The sequence below is a fragment of the Pristiophorus japonicus genome, chromosome 9, assembly GCF_044704955.1.
Source record: "Pristiophorus japonicus isolate sPriJap1 chromosome 9, sPriJap1.hap1, whole genome shotgun sequence".
In the NCBI taxonomy this organism is placed as follows: Eukaryota; Metazoa; Chordata; class Chondrichthyes; family Pristiophoridae; genus Pristiophorus; species Pristiophorus japonicus.
Window position 1 is genome coordinate 56688898 of NC_091985.1, and position 17679 is coordinate 56706576.

At 45.3% G+C, this 17679-nt stretch overlaps 1 protein-coding gene across 2 annotated transcripts in view; it reads right to left on the reverse strand.

Moving 5' to 3' along the window:
- Positions 1–17679, reverse strand: part of plekhh2 (pleckstrin homology domain containing, family H (with MyTH4 domain) member 2) — a 229085-nt gene that overhangs the window by 58093 nt on the left and 153313 nt on the right. Inside the window, exons 14-18 of one of the 2 annotated variants that reach the window (XM_070889371.1) lie at positions 14855–14941; positions 12620–12778; positions 8014–8094; positions 2056–2235; positions 1790–1898 (exon numbers count right to left, since the gene is read on the reverse strand). In XM_070889371.1, coding sequence (XP_070745472.1) covers positions 1790–1898; positions 2056–2235; positions 8014–8094; positions 12620–12778; positions 14855–14941 — 616 coding nt within the window. The remainder of the gene's footprint in view (positions 1–1789; positions 1899–2055; positions 2236–8013; positions 8095–12619; positions 12779–14854; positions 14942–17679) is intronic. The other variant, XM_070889372.1, reaches the window with a different exon arrangement.

The following is a 17679-nucleotide window of genomic DNA, read 5'->3' on the forward strand; positions in this document are numbered from 1 at the left end:
GTTATCCACTTTGGCAGAAAAAATATAAAACCAAATTATAATTTAAATGGAGAAAAATTGCAAAGTGCTGCAGCACAGAGGGATCTGGGGGTCCTTGTGCATGAAACACAAAAAGTTAGCATGCAGGTACAGCAAGTAATCAGGAAAGCAGGTGGCCTACTCCTGCTCCTATTTCTTATGTTCTTATAGGTTCTGCATATCAGTGGTGAACTGGACACAATTTCTCAGATGGTCTAGCAACCCCTCAGACATGCCTAAATGCTAGCATTGGATATAATGAAGCCAGGCCGAAGAAATGCCTGGCCCCAATGAAGCCCATATTTACTGGGCAAGCTGAGGTTCAGAATTCTGGTGGATTTGGGTTTTTCATCCACTGCATGTGTGCAGGTTTGCTAGAGCAGTAGGTTGAGGTTGAGGGTGTGGCACATTGTTGGAGTGGAGCACATAAAACATAAGAATTAGGAGCAGCAGTAGGCCATACGGACCCTCGAGCATGCTCCGCCATTCAATAAGATCATGGTGATCTTTGACCTCAACTTCATTTTCCCACCCAAACCCCATATTTCCTCGATTCCCCTAGAGTCCAAAAATCTATCTATCTCAGCCTTGAATATACTCAACAAATGAGCCCTTTGGGGTAAAGAATTCCAAGGATTCATAATCCTCTGCGTGAAGAAATTCCTCCTCATCTCAGTCTTAAAAGGCCGGCCCCTTATCGTAGACTATGACTCCTATTTAGAGACTCTCCAGTCAGAGAAACAATCTCTCCGCATCTACCCTGTCACACCCCCTTAGAATCTTATATTTTCAATGAGATCACCTCTCATTCTTCTAGAAGTGTGGAACATTTTTCCCCAAACAACAATTGATGCTTGATCAATTATTAATTTTAAATCGAAAATTAATAGTTTTCTGTTAACCAAAGGTATTAAGGAATATGGGCCAAAGGTGGGTATATGGAGTTAGGTCGCAGATCAGCCATAATCTTATTGAATAGCAAGCTCGAGGAGCTGAATGGCCTACTCCTGCTTCTATCTTCCTATAACTCCAGACAGTATAGGCCCAATCTGCTCAATCACTTCTCATGGAACAACCTTCTCATCCCAGGATTCAATCTAGTGAACCTTCATTGCACCGCTTCGAAGGCAAGTATATTCTTCCTTAGATAAGGAGACCAAAACTGTTCACAGTACTCCAGGTGTGGTCTCACCAAAGCTCTGTACAATTGCAGCATAACTTCCATACTCCTACCCTCTTGCAATAAAGGCCAACATGCCATTTGCCTTCCTAATTAATTGCTGTGCCTGTTTTCTAATTCTCTGTGGGGGAAAAATTCCCCAGTGCCCCAATTGGGGGCGGTAACCGGCTCGGGGTAGGACTTCCTGCCTGGCCGTGAAATTGTGGTTACTGCCCCTCACAGGAAGTGGAGCGCAATCTCGGATGCTCCACTTCATGATGGGGTGGGATCCGGGGTGATACTGCGGTGCGATCGGCAGTGCTGCGCGGCTACTCCGCATAGCGCTGATGCGGTTCAATGCCCGTCCTCTTCGGTTAAAGAGGGCCGCTGTGCACTTTGCCGGGCCTCTGATGGCCTCCACTGGGTCACCAGAGTGGCGTGGTGCTGAGACCGCAGCCTAGCACCCAAATCGGAGTGCTGGGCTGCACAATGGCGGCCCGGGTCATGCCAGAGAAGTAAAGTCAAAATCTCTCAATTTGCCGAGCACAAATCTCAAACATAATTTTACTATTATAGATAGTGTACGTCTGAAATATTCGGTTAGAGACTTACAGGAATTACTATCTGCATTCAACAGGTTGCCAACGAGCTGTTCAAATTCAGTTCCCACATTTATATTAGTGCTGCCTGCAGCTACAATTAGTTGATAGAACCAGGTATCCTATGAAAAGAAAACATATTAAAGCAGCAGAGTTTCATCCTAGTTCATGTAAGATTGGAGATTAATCCTGTGATTTGAAGAATGCTAGTCACAAACATAAATGTCCTTAGAGGCATATTACAGAGGTGGTGAGTTTATGAAATAATTGTAAGCTTACCTTTTCATGTTTGGAGCCAATGAGGAGGTAGGTTGGACCCTGTTCTTTGGGATGTATAGCAATTGTATAATGTGTCGATAGAAGGCTGCGACTGCTAGTCTCATAGTCTTCATCTGAATCACACGATCTGTCTACTTCTTCAACTCTTGCTTCCATCAAATTAATCTGACCTAATGGAAACTTGAAAATAAGCAGAACATGGTATAGGTTGTGAATACAGCCACCAATTTGTGCCGTCAATGTACAATGTACTGCTGATATTTTTAAATTTACCTTTAATGCAGTGGATTAGACACGCCTAGGTTCAAAACCAGGGAAGATTTATGGAATGTAAGACTGCTGTAAGGTTTCTATGTGAAATGATTTTGTAGTATGCATGGGACCATCGCACAAATCTTCTCCTAATTCAGCACTTTATGGGCCCAAGTTTCGGGCCGTGCCTAGAACGGCGCAGCCCCGACCTGGGCGCACGTTTTTCGCGCCATAAAGTGCGCCTGAAAAAAACTTCCAGATTCTCCGGCTCCCTGCTGGTCCTCTGGCCCTCGGCGCGGCGCAGCACGAGCTGCAGGGGGCGGAGCTAGGTCCCTGCGCTGAAAACAGTGCCGGGACCTCTGCACATGCGCGCTACAGTGGGCGCGCAAGTGCAGTAGCTCCAGGCGCCCAAAACTGTGTGGGAGGGGCCCGAAGCACGCAGCCCCTAGCCCTGGCCGAATGGCCTCACTGGGGCTGCGTGCATAAGACTCCTCCCATGCCCAGCTCCTGCTTCCTCCGGACCCGACCCGACTTGACTCCCGCTCCCAACCCCCCCACCGGACCGCACCCCCCCCCCCTCACCGACCCGACATCCGCTTCCCCCGCTCCCGACCTTCCCCCCCCCTCCCCGACCAACCTCCGCTCCCGACCGATTTTCCCCCCCCGGCCGATCTCCACCCCCCGCCCCCCCGACCGATCTACCACCCCCACCCCGCCGACCGATCTCCGCCCACCCCCCCGACCCGACCCGTGCTCCCCCCCGATCCGTGCTCCCGACCCCCCCGGACCCGACGCCACCTACCTGTCAATCCGGTAAGTCTAAGCTCGAAGTCTTGAGCCCGGCTGGGCCCGGCCCGTTCAGCCTCCCTCTCCTTTCTTTCTCTCTCTCTCTCTCTCTCTCCCCCCTTCCCCGCCCTCCCTTCTCTCACCCCCCTCCTCCCTCCTTTCTCACCCCCCCTCCCCTCCCTGCCTTCTCACCCCCCCCGCCTTCTCAATCCCCCCTCCCTTCTCAACCCCCTCCCCTCACCCCCCCTCCCCTCCCTCACTTGTCACCCCCCTCCCTGCCCACCCCCTCTTCCCCACTCCACCACCCCTCCTCCCCCCCTCCCCATCTTCCCCCTCCCCTTCACCCCTCGCTGTCAGAAACACAGACACTGACAGACAGAGAGTGAGAGACACACACAGACAGACAGACAGACAGAGAGATAGAGACACTGACGGGGGAGTGGGGGGGAGGCATCCCAGCACGCTGTTGGAGGGCTCCCGGTGCTACAGTCGGTAAGTAGAAAATGTTTTATTTATTGATTTAAAAAAAAATTATTTCTTATTAATTTTTTTTGATTGGTTTATTGGTTGATTTATTGATGTTTTTATCATTTATTATTGATGATGGCTCTTTATTTGTAAAACTGAAGTGTTTAATGTTTGTAAACTTTCCTTTAAACCCCCCCCCCCCCATTCCATACGCCTGATTTGTAACCTACGCCTGATTTTCTAAAGTGTAGACAAGGTTTTTTCGAGCTTACAAAAATCTTCACTTACTCCATTCTAAGTTAGTTTGGAGTAAGTTTTCACTGACGAAACTTTGAAAACAGGCATAAGTGGCCGGACACGGCCCCTTTTGAAAAATAAATTCTGTTCCAAAGTGAAACTGTTCTAACTGACTAGAACTGGAGCAAACTAAATGCCGAGAATTTGAATTTCTAAGATATTCCGTTCTACACCAGTTGCTCCAAAAAATCAGGAGCAACTGAGGCCGAAACTTGGGCCCATTGACACTAAATTGGCATTAGCATAGATGGTGTGAGAAATATATAAAAATGCTACCATAATGCAGTGAGAGATGCTCTTTTGTGGTTAGAGCCGAGACATATTTTTGGAGTGAAGTAAAGGGTGCATCCCTCTGCATATAACTGTGGTACATCTAGTCTGGGAGTGCTTTGTATTGTCACGAGGTGCCTGAGATGGAACATGCTCCATTGTTCAGCAATAAAACATTTTAATTTTGATGAACATAATAAATTCACAAATGACTACTTTTAAATAAAGGCAAATCAACCATTGCAATAACACAATGAGCATAGTTTTTAGGTATGTTTTGTGGTGAGGCAATTCTCCAGATAAGAACATTAGAACATAAGAAAGAGGAGCAGGAGTAGGCCACTTGGCCGCTTGAGCCTGCTCTGCTATTTAATACGATCACGGCTGAACTGATCATGGACTTGGCTCCACTTTCCTGCCCGCTCCCCATAACCCTTTATTCCCTTAGCGCTCAAAAATCTGTCCATCTCCGCCTTAAATATATTCAATGACCCAGCCTTCACAGCTCTCTGGGGCAGAGAATTCCATAGATTTACAACCCTCTGAGAGAAGAAATTCCTCCTCATCTCAGTTTTAAATGGGTGGCCCCTTATTCTGAGACTATGTCCCCTAGTTTTAGTTTCCTCTATGAGTGGAAATATCCTCTCTGCATCCACCTTGTCGAACATCCTCATTGTTCCGATAAGATCACCTCTCATTCTTCTGAACCCCAATGAGTACAGGCCCAAACTATTCAACCTATCTTCATAAGTCAACACCCTCATCTCTGGAATCAACCGAGTGAACCTTCGCTGAACAGTCTCCAATTCAAGTATATCCCTCCTTAAATACAGAGACCAAAACTGTATGCAGTACTCCAGGTGTGGCCTCACCAATACCCTGCACAGTTGTAGCAGGACTTACATTTGCCTTCCTGATTACTTGCTGTACCTGCATTCTAACTTTTTGATACCCATGAATGGATGGAGGTGAATATATAACTTACAATACAACTGTCTGGTAGGGGCATAGCACAATGGTGCACCCATGCACTATAATATTAACCACGATGGTGAATTCCCAATCTAATTTCATGAGAGAAGAAGGTAGGAGAGACATTGGGCTGGAAATTGCGATCAGAGGCTTCCTGCGGGCCAATCCCTCTGATCCGCAAGAAAAGTGTACACCTACCTGATGCCTCCCTGTATTCGGACTCTTGCGATCCTGGGCCTGCAGGCGTACTCCTGCGTAAAGGCCCACATATCTCGGGGCGTATGTGGCTCACAAGTGTCCCTGGGATCACGTGGGCCAGCTCAACCAATCACAAAGACGGATTCCTATTATGCTTATGGAGACTCCATTTACATACGGAATCCCCATAAGCATAATAGGAATCCCCCAAAAAACGCACTTTCATCCCACTTAAATAAAAATAAATCACCACGTTAAAAAATAATTTAAAAAATACAATTTAATGAAATATTTAAAACAAAAATGTAATTTTTTGAAAAATAGATTTTAATCTTTTTAAGGGGACCAAAAATAACGTAAACTAATGTTAAAGGTTTTTGAATGTTTAAATGATTTAAACATTTTTATTTTAATATTTATTTATACCCATACGCTGGTAAAAGGTGGCCTTACACCTGCTTTTACAAGGCGTAGGAATTTCGTGGGCATTCACTGGGCAGTAGCCCAACTCCGCGCCCACGAATGTCCATTTCCTTCGGATTCGTACGATCCATCAAGCTGAAACTTGACAGATTGCAAGTTCCGGATTTTCGTGCAAGCGGAAACCTGGAAATTTATGGACACTTACGCATATGCTGTGCGTACATGGTCATAGGCCCCGGAAAATTCGGGCTATTGAGTATAGGGCAAGCAATTCCTTATAGTGAGGGAGGAAAATGAGCAGACAAGCCAGACCAATGTGACTGAGTGGCCAGCTACTGTTAGCTAGCATTGGTAGGAAGCTGAAAACAAAATTGCTTCCCATCTTGCTGGACAAAGAATAATGAAAGAAAGAAGAAAGAAGAGGCCTAAGAAAAAAAAGAGAGAATATAAATAATAAAAATGGTTGGCGAACTGCATGATTATTATTCCTGGAATGATCTCCCAATGGCTCATGCATGTGTAGTGAACATATAGAGCGAATGAAGACAAAGGGGCTAAATTGCCGACCACCGGAAACGCGGCGGATCTACCCTGTTTCAGCCGGTTTTACCGGCGCGGATGATGCGGTGGCCTCTTGAGCGAAATTCCGCTCTTTGGCTTTTTTCCAGCGGCCCGGAAGTCAGTCATAATGGGGGCGGAAGTGCAGCGGAGAGCGGAAGTTCGCATACTAGAGGGGCGGAAGTTGGGGGTGGGTGGACAGTCCACCGCTTCACTCATCAGCGTAGCACTGATGATGTCATTGCGCTGACGCGTCAACATGTCTCTCCCCTTCACTTAAAGGGGTGAGCCGCTGCCATTATTTAAATTAAGTCCAGTTGGCCACCAGGGAGAGTTTCGACCGGGCCAGCGGCCTGGCACCCAAGAGGGGGTGCCAGGCTACCTGTTGGCAGGCCCGCTGAACCCAGGGGCATAATTGTCAGCCCGGAATGGCAGTCGGCCGACAAAAAAAAAATAAGACGGCGGGTGCGGCAATAGGTCCTCCCCTTTAATGCAGTCGCACCGCCATTTTGAGCACACTCCAAACACAGTGCACCGAGCGGCGGGAACAAGATTCTCTCGGCAGAATTTTGCGATCGGGGGGGGGTGGGGGGGGAACATCGGTGGTGCGCACTGGTGATGCATTAGGACGGATCGGCAGCAGTGGAGCAGTAGTGGGGGAGCAGGTCACCGCAGGAGCGGAATTTTCAAAATGGCACGAAAAATCGACGGCCATTCCACTCTGCAGCGTGGCCGGTGATTTCCGGCGGTAACAGGCTTTAAGAGAAGGGGTAATTTGGGCCCCAAAGCTCCCTGCCAATGGCACATACTTGGAAAATTATCTCAGTGAGCGAGTAACAATGCAATTTGCAATTATACAGTGAAGAGAATGTCTCAGACCAGCTGATAGTGTGCGAGATGGACACAGCAGAAAAAAACATTTAGTGGGAATGACTAGAGACATGGCCGGAGGGATGGGTTTGTAGGAGCCTTTTGGAGGCAGGGAGTGTAGTTGCAATGCAGAGTGGTTTGGGGAGAGAATGAGAGATGGCATGGGCATAATGACTGAATGATCGGCTTCCTATTGTGGAGCAGAAGTTACAGGAAACAAGCAAAAGTCCAGAATCAATAAAGCAGGGGAAATGGGCAAGAATATTTGACTGGAGAAGATCACTCATTTGGGGCAGAGCCAGGCCATGTTGAGATTTTTGATGAGGGTTTTGAAATTAATTAGCTGAAACATGTGGAGTTTGCCAAGGATGGTAGTGAAAGACGGCTTTGATAAGGGTCGAGGCAGAGCGATCAGTAAGTATACAGAGAGTGAAGTTGCAAAACAAGAGACAGAGCAAGGAAACAAAGGAAAGAGATGGAACAGGAAGAAAAGAAACGCATGGAGAGATAGTGAAAGGAAGAAGAATGGAGAAAAAGAGCTAAAAGATAATGGAAGGCTGAGGGCCAATCATGCTGAAGGTGCTGGGTGTTGGTTGACACTTGTAATTTCCCACATGGCAAGTTCCTGATCTCAACTGTGCAGTTCAAGGGGGTGAAAAATAGAAATTAAATGATTCTTTGTGCAGAGGGCTTGAAAATTAACAACAGCCTCTTCCACTCACAACCTGAATAGACTGGCATTTGTTCAGTCCTCAGTATATTGAGAAGAATAGATGTTAGCTTTGGAGCGTGAACAAATTGTGCACCAGTGGACAATATATGAACTTTGGAAAGGACTAGATTACCGTGAAATTGCTGGTATACCTTATTTTCCTGATTGCGGAAATAATAAAGAACCTTTCCAACAAGCGCACACCAGACTCTCTTGGAGTAACCATGCTTTACCTGCAAGACAATTGTTTAAGTCAGTTAAAGAGGCAATGACCTGGGGCCTAATTCCATGCAAAGCATAAACAGCAGGATTTTAAAAAAAAATTTAAAATCCTCCTCTCAGATTTGTATTTTCTTCTTCAATTGCTCGATGTACCATAGAATCATAGAAATTTACGGAACAGAAGCAGGCCATTTGACCCATCGTGTCTGTGCTGGCCAATAAAGGGCTATCCAGCGTAATCCCACTTTCCAGCTCTTGGTCCATAGCCTCGTAGGTTACGGCACTTCAAGTGCATATCCAAGTACTTTTTTAAATGTGATGAGCATTTCTTCCTCTGCCACCCTTTCAGGCAGTGAGTTCCAAACCCCCACCACCCTCTAAGTGAAAATAGTTTTCCTCAACTAAATCTAAGCCTCCTGATTATTGACCTCTCTGCTAAGGGAAATAGGTCCTTCCTATCCACTCTATCTCGGCCCCTCACAATTTTATACACCTCAATCAAGTCTCCCCTTAGCCTCATCTGTTCCAAAGAAAACTCCAGCCTATCCAATCTTTCCTCATAGCTAAAATTCTCCAGTCCTGGCAACATCCTCATAAATCTCCTCTGTACCCTCTCCAGTGCAATCACATCTTTCCTGTATTGTGGTGTCCAGAACTGTATAAAGTACTCTAGAGCTGTGACCTAACTAGTGTTTTATATAGTTCAAGCATAACCTCCCCGCACTCTTCAAGTGAGAAAATGAGCAGTTAAGCTGTCATTCCATGACACATCACCAACACAAACCACAGCTGAGTCACAAGGAGATTTCTGGTATGTCTCTTTGGTCCCTATTTTCCACAATAAAGATTTCTGGCGCTCATGTACTTTAATGTACATTTTTCCCCCACCGTTAGCGCCCCACAAAAAAAAGCACTTTCCCAGAACAAAGTTATTTTTAGCGCCGTGCTACCAAAGTCCATTCCGGAGGGCGGAGCTTATACTGCGCACCAAAAATTCATTGCGCATGCGCTTTTAAAAAAAGCATTCACTGCGCATGTGCTGTAAAAAAAAAAGTCACTTTCTGCACGTGATGGGTCTGCCTTGATCATCAGTGAGAACCCATTGGTAGCAGAGGTGGATTTGCAGCTAGAAAATATAGCTTCAAATAAAAGATGGATGCAAGGGAAGGAGACAGAGAAGGCGAAAGGGTCAGAGAAGGGGAAGGGGAAGCTGTAAGGGCCAAAAGATTTCTCGTCGAAGAAATTGACGAAGGGTCATTGACCTGAAATGTTAACTCTGCTTCCTCTCCACAGATGCTGCCTGACTTGCTGAGATTTCCAGCATTTGTGTTGGGGTGGGGGGGGGCGGCGGGGGCGGGTGCGTGTGCATGTGGTGGGAGCGTGTGCGTGTGGGGGGCTGCACGTCTGCGTGCGTGTCCATCATAGCAGAAGGACCCTCTTTTAAAAAGTTCTATTTTCATCTTTGCAAAAGATGATGTCACAGATCAACCGAGAAAGGTCAAAAACTGGAGGAGGTCCGGCAAGTAGGCTGCAACTGACAGCTGTGGAGCAGCGGATTGCGGATATGATTAAATCTCACAGGAGAAGATCAACCACCAACATGGAAGCTGGGCCCAGTTTACCAAGGGAGGGTAAGCCCTGCAAATTGCACAGTCTGGGTTGGCTAAATGTTAACTACGGCGTGTGCTGGCTACGCTTCCACTTCCTCCCCTGTTGCTAACCAAGCATCTCTGTTATGTTTTGCAGATGTTGCGCATCAGGAGGAGACAGAAGATGCACCTGAAGTAGAAGAGCATGATCAGGAAGTCCAGATATTCTACATCAGGAGAATGAAGGGCAGCAGGAAGACTCCGATACGGAGATGGTTACACTGGAATTGGAGATGGTGAACCGCTCGAGGATTCCAAGCCCTTTCCTGAGCGAATCAACCGACGGGACATTTCAAGGTGTACTGTTTGAGGCTGCGGGTCCCTGTGTGTCGCAACAAGCCACACCTGCGCGACGGCAGAGGAGGGTGGGAGGGAGAGCTGAACCTGAAACACAGAATGCAGGGAGCATAGGACATCTCGTGGGGATGAGAGGGGAGAGCATCTAACTAACGAGATTGCTCCTGGAAACCTTCGGTGGGGTGAGGGTAGAATTAGCGGGACTGACACATGAAGTAGCAATACTGGCTGGAGGAATGGGCGAGGTGAGGGGAGAAATTGCGGGACTGTCATTACAGGTGGCAATACTGTCGGGACAGATGAGAGAGGGGATGTCAGAGGCAGTAGCAGCAATAAGGGGGCACACCCAGACTGTTATTGCTGCCACTAACATTCTAACCCGCAGTCCAAAGTCAGGGGTTGATCCACAGGCTGAAGAAGATTCCGAAGAGGAACCCGGGCCTTCCACAATGACATCTGCTAGCTCTGTCCCTGTCGCAAAAACAAATGCGCAGTCGGAAAGAAAACAGAAAAAACCTTGGGGTGGGGGGGCGAGGAAGCAGAAGTCTGCAACAATGGGCACAGGTAGGGGTAGAGGCAGCAATAGGGGCAGGAGGTGGCACACAGCACTAAGGGGGAGGAGAGGTAGCTTTTTGTTTGTTTGTTTCTTCATTGAAAAGCTTGATACAAAATTTATTAAAGTTATTAAAGTTAAGCCAAGTACAACTGTACTGTACAAATGTTTAATAAACATTTTCTTTTACATTTAACCTGAATCTCGTACATTATTTTTTAATCCAGCACTATAAAATCTTTCCAGATTATGTCACGGATTCGACAGGTCAAATAACCTCCTTTTGTATTGTAACCAAACAGGGTAAAGAACAGAAAAATAACTTGAAACTACAAGCACTAATGTGAATAAAGGCATTAAAATATATCAAATTTAATCTCGTGAACTTTATTGTAAAATAATAATGAAACAGGGGCAGGTTCTATAAACTGTGATCCTTTCCAATTTGCCTGGAGTTTGTTGTTCAGTCTGGGATGGAGGACCTTTGGCCAGGGATAGAAGCAGGCCAGCACCGATTTCATTAACTTGAGGTAGGCTTTTACAAAACGGGCTCCAAGGTCTCTGTGCACCGTTTAAAAAAAAAATCAGGGATGGGGAAAATGGCCTAAATGGCTAGTAACGGCACGGAATCACTTTTCTGCATAGACCAGTGCCAAAATATCGAGCGCCAAAAACTTTGCCGCTGATAGTCGGCGCGCGCCAAAACTTTGGTGAAAATTTAAACTGACCATCTACGGCAAAAAAAAAAATCGCTCGACACCAAAAAATCGTTACCCAATGATGTCAAAAATAGGGGCCAAATTCGGTTAGTGTCTGGATATTTTTTCCTTGACTAGTAAGCGATAAAATTCACTTGGTATTTCAACGTGCAGATGTACCACTACACAGAATGACATTTGTTATCAATGATACAAATCTGCCCTATTACTGTCTGTGACTGAAATCAATATCAAGGTTTTTTAAAACCCTGAAATATCAAAGTTTACACATTACTTGAACCCTTGATTAATAAACCTCAGCATGCATGAGCCAGATGTAAGTGCTGCACTCCAGAGGGTGCAGCAGACCCACTGACTTAAAAATCCTCCACAAAATAGATTTCTTTATACCTAAATAATAGCTCTTACAATTTTCAGTATTAACAGTTTCTGTCGAAGGTGCTGTAAGGATCTCCTTCAAGATTATCTTACAGCAATATTATATGCTCATCAGAGCCAAGACACATCTCTTTGAAAATGAAATGTCTAAATCAATGCTGGATTGGTTATTCACCTGTGCATCCACATTTACAGATATAGGTTTGACCTCCCAAATCCGGCAACCTCGGGACCGAGCCCGAGCCAGTTTTGGGGTTTTTCCGGACTTCGGAACGTGTTGCTGGCGTCACGAATCCGGAAATATCCGAGCCCAGGTTCGGGTATTTCTGGATTTCAGAACATCAGAAAAAAGGGGGGGGGTGCTCACCGAGGAGCTGTTCAGATCGATGAGGTCATCGGGCGGGGCCAAGCCGCCGAGGAAGTGTTCGGGCGGGGCCCGCCACCGAGGGCCTGATCAAGCGGGCCCCGCTGCCGAGGAAGTGTTCGGGTGGGGCCCGCCGCCGAGGATCTGATCAGGCAGGCCCCACCGCCGTGGAGGAGGAGTTCCTTGTCTGGCCCGAGGTAGGTGGGGTTGGGTAGCTGAGATAAAGGTAGAGGGAGGGGGACCGGGGTGAAGTTGTGCTGCGTGAAGCCGGGGCGAGCGAAGTCTGGCCGCCGAGGTGGAGGGAATCCGGATATCGGAATATTTTCCGGTTTCCGGACGACCCCGCCACGGATAGGCCCGGTGTCCGGATTCCGGAACTCCGGATTTTGGAGGTCGAACCTGTACTTAAATAAATACGAATTACATTTCAAACTTTAGAATATAAACTGATTTTCACAAGCAACACACTCGGAATCATTGCCTCTATACCTACCCCAGCACCCACTGGTGACTATAAATTCCTGTAATTCACCTTGCTCATCCATTACTATAATATCTAATGAATGAAATGATTACCTTGGTTAGTAAACCTTTGATTGATGGTTTGACATCTGGCTGTGTAAAGAGGGGGCTGGCAGCCTGTATGCGTAAAACATTCTGCAAAACCCGAATCCATTCCTCGAGAATATTAGGAGAATCTGCGGTCAGGTAGTACGTCTTCTTTTCGGTGATCAGCTTGGATAGAAAACACAGCAAACATATCATCCCAGGGGTACCAACAGTCTTTGCTGTTGGATAAATGATTGAACTGTGGGTTATATGGGGACCCTGACTCAGAAACCATGCAAGAATAACACTTGCAATCACGAGGCCAGGCATTAGGAGGGTATTTCACTCCTAAATAAAATTTTACAAAAATAATTACAAGAGCTAATTTTTTGAACAAATACAGGTACAACGTCCGAAATGCGGAATCCTCAGGACGAAATCCGTGCCGGTTTTTTTTTCTAGATTTCAGACAAGAAAATCAATAGTCTGAAATCCTGAATCCTCGATTGATTCTGTGCCGGGTTTTGAGCGGCGAGGTCTGAAATAAGGCAAAACCCAAAATCTGGCATGGATCTTGTCGAGGATTCCAGATTTCAGACTTGATTTTCTTGTCTGAATTCCAGAATGCTCAACCGTATCCGTGCCGGATTTTGGATTTTGCCTCAAAAATGTCCGGTTTTCAGACAATAATTCTGGATTCTGGACGACTCCATCAGCTATGCGCAAAATGTCCGGTTTTCAGACAATAATGGTTTTTGGAGTTCCGGATTCGGGATTTTGCACCTGTACTTAAAGAAACTTTCCTTCATAGGAATTCACTTTGGAATATCCCTGTAAACTGGGCGCAATAGCTTTCGTTATTGAGAAGGAAATTTTATAATTATTAATGCTTGATTTTTCAGGTAATGTGGGTGTTACATTGAAATACAAGGTAGAGATCCGTCAGGTCAGATCTTGCTCATTTTGTGCGTCACGCACATTTCTAGTGGGGGAATTGATGGCGTAGGAAGGTGCCAACCGAAACATGCAGGAGCTTAATCTGAATATTGTAATGACATCTCAATGATGCAATTTTCTGATGTTTGTGTGTACCCAACACTCAACCATCTACCTGCTTAAATAAAATGGGCACCTACAATTACTAGACATTGAGCTATCTTCAGAAATTAATTTATAAAGTTATTTCAGGAGATCTTAGCAACATTTTAAATACATTTTTCATTTATTTTTACTTGTGTTTTGCTGTTGTCAACCATTCATAAGCTTTTATGCCAATTATTGTGCTGCACTTTGTTTCCCCTCAACAGCTGCAATAGTGGCACAGTGAGTTTTCCCATGGGAATACCTCACATCTATGCTTGCCGGAGGCAGAACAGGATCATTGGAGGGATGCCAGGCAGGTCAGGCTGTACCAGCGGCATTCCATACCTCTCTAATAGTACCTTCACACTGTATCTATAGGCAGAGACGCACAAACTTCAATTTGCCAGATGAGCTTTGATTTACAAAAGGAAGCCGAGACACAATTGTGCCAAATGCTCCAAGCTATCCTACAGCCAAACTCTGCGACAGGCACAGCACTGTCAAAGATACAACCGCCCTAAACTTTTATAGTTCGCCTTCATTCCAGGCTAGCACTGTGGCCATTGTCTATATAAGCCAAACAGCTATCCATAGAGGTATGAACAAAATGACTGATACCCTACTTGTTTGAGCAAGCAATCTCATCATCTTCCCATGGACCACCAACAGCACCATGAGAAGGCTGCACAACGTTACAAGAGGGGCAAGATTCTCAAAGAACCCAACTGGTTATAGATTGCACCCACATTGCCCTCGAGGCTCTCCCACATTATGTCAGTACCTACATCAACAGGAAATAATTGTATTTTCTGATGTACAGTATTGTGTGTGGCTTTTTAGCCTGCTGCAGGCCTTTAAATCCTGCAGCATGTTGGGCAAGCGGCATTCTTGTACCATGCCACCTTCAGTCGAGTTCACAGCTGACTGGAAAATCTAGGCTTGAAAGTCAATTATGGAATGATTTCTATATCTAAAATCTGGAGATTCCAGCACCGCACAGTTCAAGGTTGTAACCTATGCTTGTTAAAACAAATTACACATTGCTATCACTTGCTTGGCAATACGCTGTGCAAAATAATTATTTAGTTGATAGTAGATAGAATGAAAATTCAATTACATGGTGAACCAACACGGTTTGAAACAAGCGCTGTATTAAAGAAATGTGGCTGAAAATACTACCTGAATTGTCTGTTTTCCATCACACCTGACAATATGATTTGAGACATTGAGCTCAATCTGACCCTGTGGTTTACGAATGACATCGCTCTGGATTCAGAGATAAGAGAGAAATCGGCATATTTTAGTATGTGCAGTATAGTCTCATTTACAAATGCTAGGGTAATACAATCTCAAGATTATTAATACTTTCTGGATTCAAATCCAGATCAGACTGAATGGAAGAAAGTTTTCCCGGTCTCCTGGCTGTAAAGTTCCTACATAAAAATCAGACATAGGCCTGATGGAGTCACTCACTTGCTGGGCACCCCAAGGTAGGAGAGCTTAGAAATCTTGGCGTTGTAGCCTGCCCCCAAACTCCCATTGACTGGGTGTGTGGGATGCCAGGGCGAGCTGAGGACTGAAAGGTAGGACTACCTTTACTTATTAGATCTGCACCCTTACCCCCTTTCAGGGTCTTTTAACTGAATCAGGACCTTATGGCTGCTGATTGAGGGGGTCCATGGAAATCAGCCCTTTTATAGATTCTTTCCTGTAGAAAAAAAAAATTAAGTAGAGGGGACCTAATTAAGTAAAGTTAAAAAGCAAAAGCAAGGCTGAAAGAAAAAAAGAAAAAATACGTGCTACAAAAACAGAAATGATAAAATTAGAACTCTCACGAAGATAGATCATCTTATCACAGTATAAGAACATAAGAATTAGGAACAGGAGTAGGCCATCTAGCCCCTCGAGCCTGCTCCGCCATTCAACAAGATCATGGCTGATCTGGCCGTGGACTCAGCTCCACTTACCAGCCCGCTCCCCGTAATCTTTAATTCCCTTATTGGTTAAAAATCTATCGATCTGTGACTTGAATACATTCAATGAGATAGCCTCAACTGCTTCCTTGGGCAGAGAATTCCACAGATTCACAACCCTCTGGGAGAAGAAATTTCTTCTCAACTCGGTTTTAAATTGGCTCCCCCGTATTTTGAGGCTGTGCCCCCTAGTTCTACTCTCCTCGACCAGTGGAAACAACCTCTCTGCCTCTATCTTGTCTATCCCTTTCATTATTTTAAATGTTTCTATAAGATCACCCCTCAACCTTCTGAACTCCAACAAGTAAAGACCCAGTCTACTCAATCTATCATCATAAGGTAACCCCCTCATCTCCAGAATCAGCCTAGTGAATCATCTCTGTACCCCCTCCAGAGCCAGTATATCCTTCCTTAAGTAAGGTGACCAAAACTGCACATAGTACTCCAGGTACGGCCTCACCAATACTCTATACAGTTGCAGCAGGACCTCCCTGCTTTTGTACTCCATCCCTCTCGCAATGAAGGCCAACATTCCATTCGCCTTCCTGATTACCTGCTGCACCTGCAAACTAACTTTTTGGGATTCATGCACAAGGACCCCCAGGTCCCTCTGCACCTCAGCATGTTGTAATTTCTCCCCATTCAAATAATATTCCCTTTTACTGTTTTTTTTCCCAAGGTGGATGATCTCACACTTTCCGATATTGTATTCCATCTGCCAAACCTTAGCCCATTCGCTTAACCTATCCAAATCTCTTTGCAGCCTCTCTGTGTCCTCTACACAACCTGCTTTCTCACTACTCTTTGTGTCATCTGCAAATTTTGTTACACTACACTCTGTCTCCTCTTCCAGGTCATCTATGTATATTGTAAACAGTTGTGGTCCCAGCACCGATCCCTGTGGCACACCATTAACCACCGATTTCCAACCCAAAAAGGACCCATTTATCCCGACTCTCTGCTTTCTGTTCGCCAGCCAATTCTCTATCCATGCTAATACATTTCCTCTGACTCTGCGTACCTCTATCTTCTGCAGTAACCTTTTGTGTGGCACCTTATTGAATGCCTTTTGGAAATCTAAATACACCACATCCATCGGTACATCTCTATCCACCATGCTGGTTATATCCTCAAAGAATTCCAGTAAATTAGTTAAACATGATTTCCTCTTCATGAATCCATGCTGCGTCTGCTTGATTGCACTATTCCTATCTAGATGTCCCGCTATTTCTTTCTTAATGATAGTTTCAAGCATTTTCCCCACTACAGATGTTAAACTAACCGGCCTATAGTTACCTGCCTTTTGTCTGCCCCCTTTTTTAAACAGAGGCGTTACATTAGCTGCTTTCCAATCCGCTGGTACCTTCCCAGAGTCCAGAGAATTTTGGTAGATTATAACGAATGCATCTGCTATAACTTCCGCCATCTCTTTTAATACCCTGGGATGCATTTCATCAGGACCAGGGGACTTGTCTACCTTGAGTCCCATTAGCCTGTCCAGCACTACCCCCTAGTGATAGTGATTGTCTCAAGGTCCTCCCTTCCCACATTCCTGTGACCAGCAATTTTTGGTTTTAGTGTCTTCCACTGTGAAGACCGAAGCAAAATAATTGTTTAAGGTCTCAGCCATTTCCACATTTCCCATTATTAAATCCCCCTTCTCATCTTCTAAGGGACCAACATTTACTTTAGTCACTCTTTTCCGTTTTATATATTTGTAAAAGCTTTTACTATCTGTTTTTATGTTTTGCGCAAGTTTACCGTCGTAATCTATCTTTCCTTTCTTTATTGCTTTTTTAGTCATTCTTTGCTGTTGTTTAAAATTTTCCCAATCTTCTAGTTTCCCACTAACCTTGGCCACCTTATACGCATTGGTTTTTAATTTGATACTCTCCTTTATTTCCTTGGTTATCCACGGCTGGTTATCCCTTCTCTTACCGCCCTTCTTTTTCACTGGAATATATTTTTGTTGTGCACTATGAAAGAGCTCCTTAAAAGTCCTCCACTGTTCCTCAATTGTGCCACTGTTTA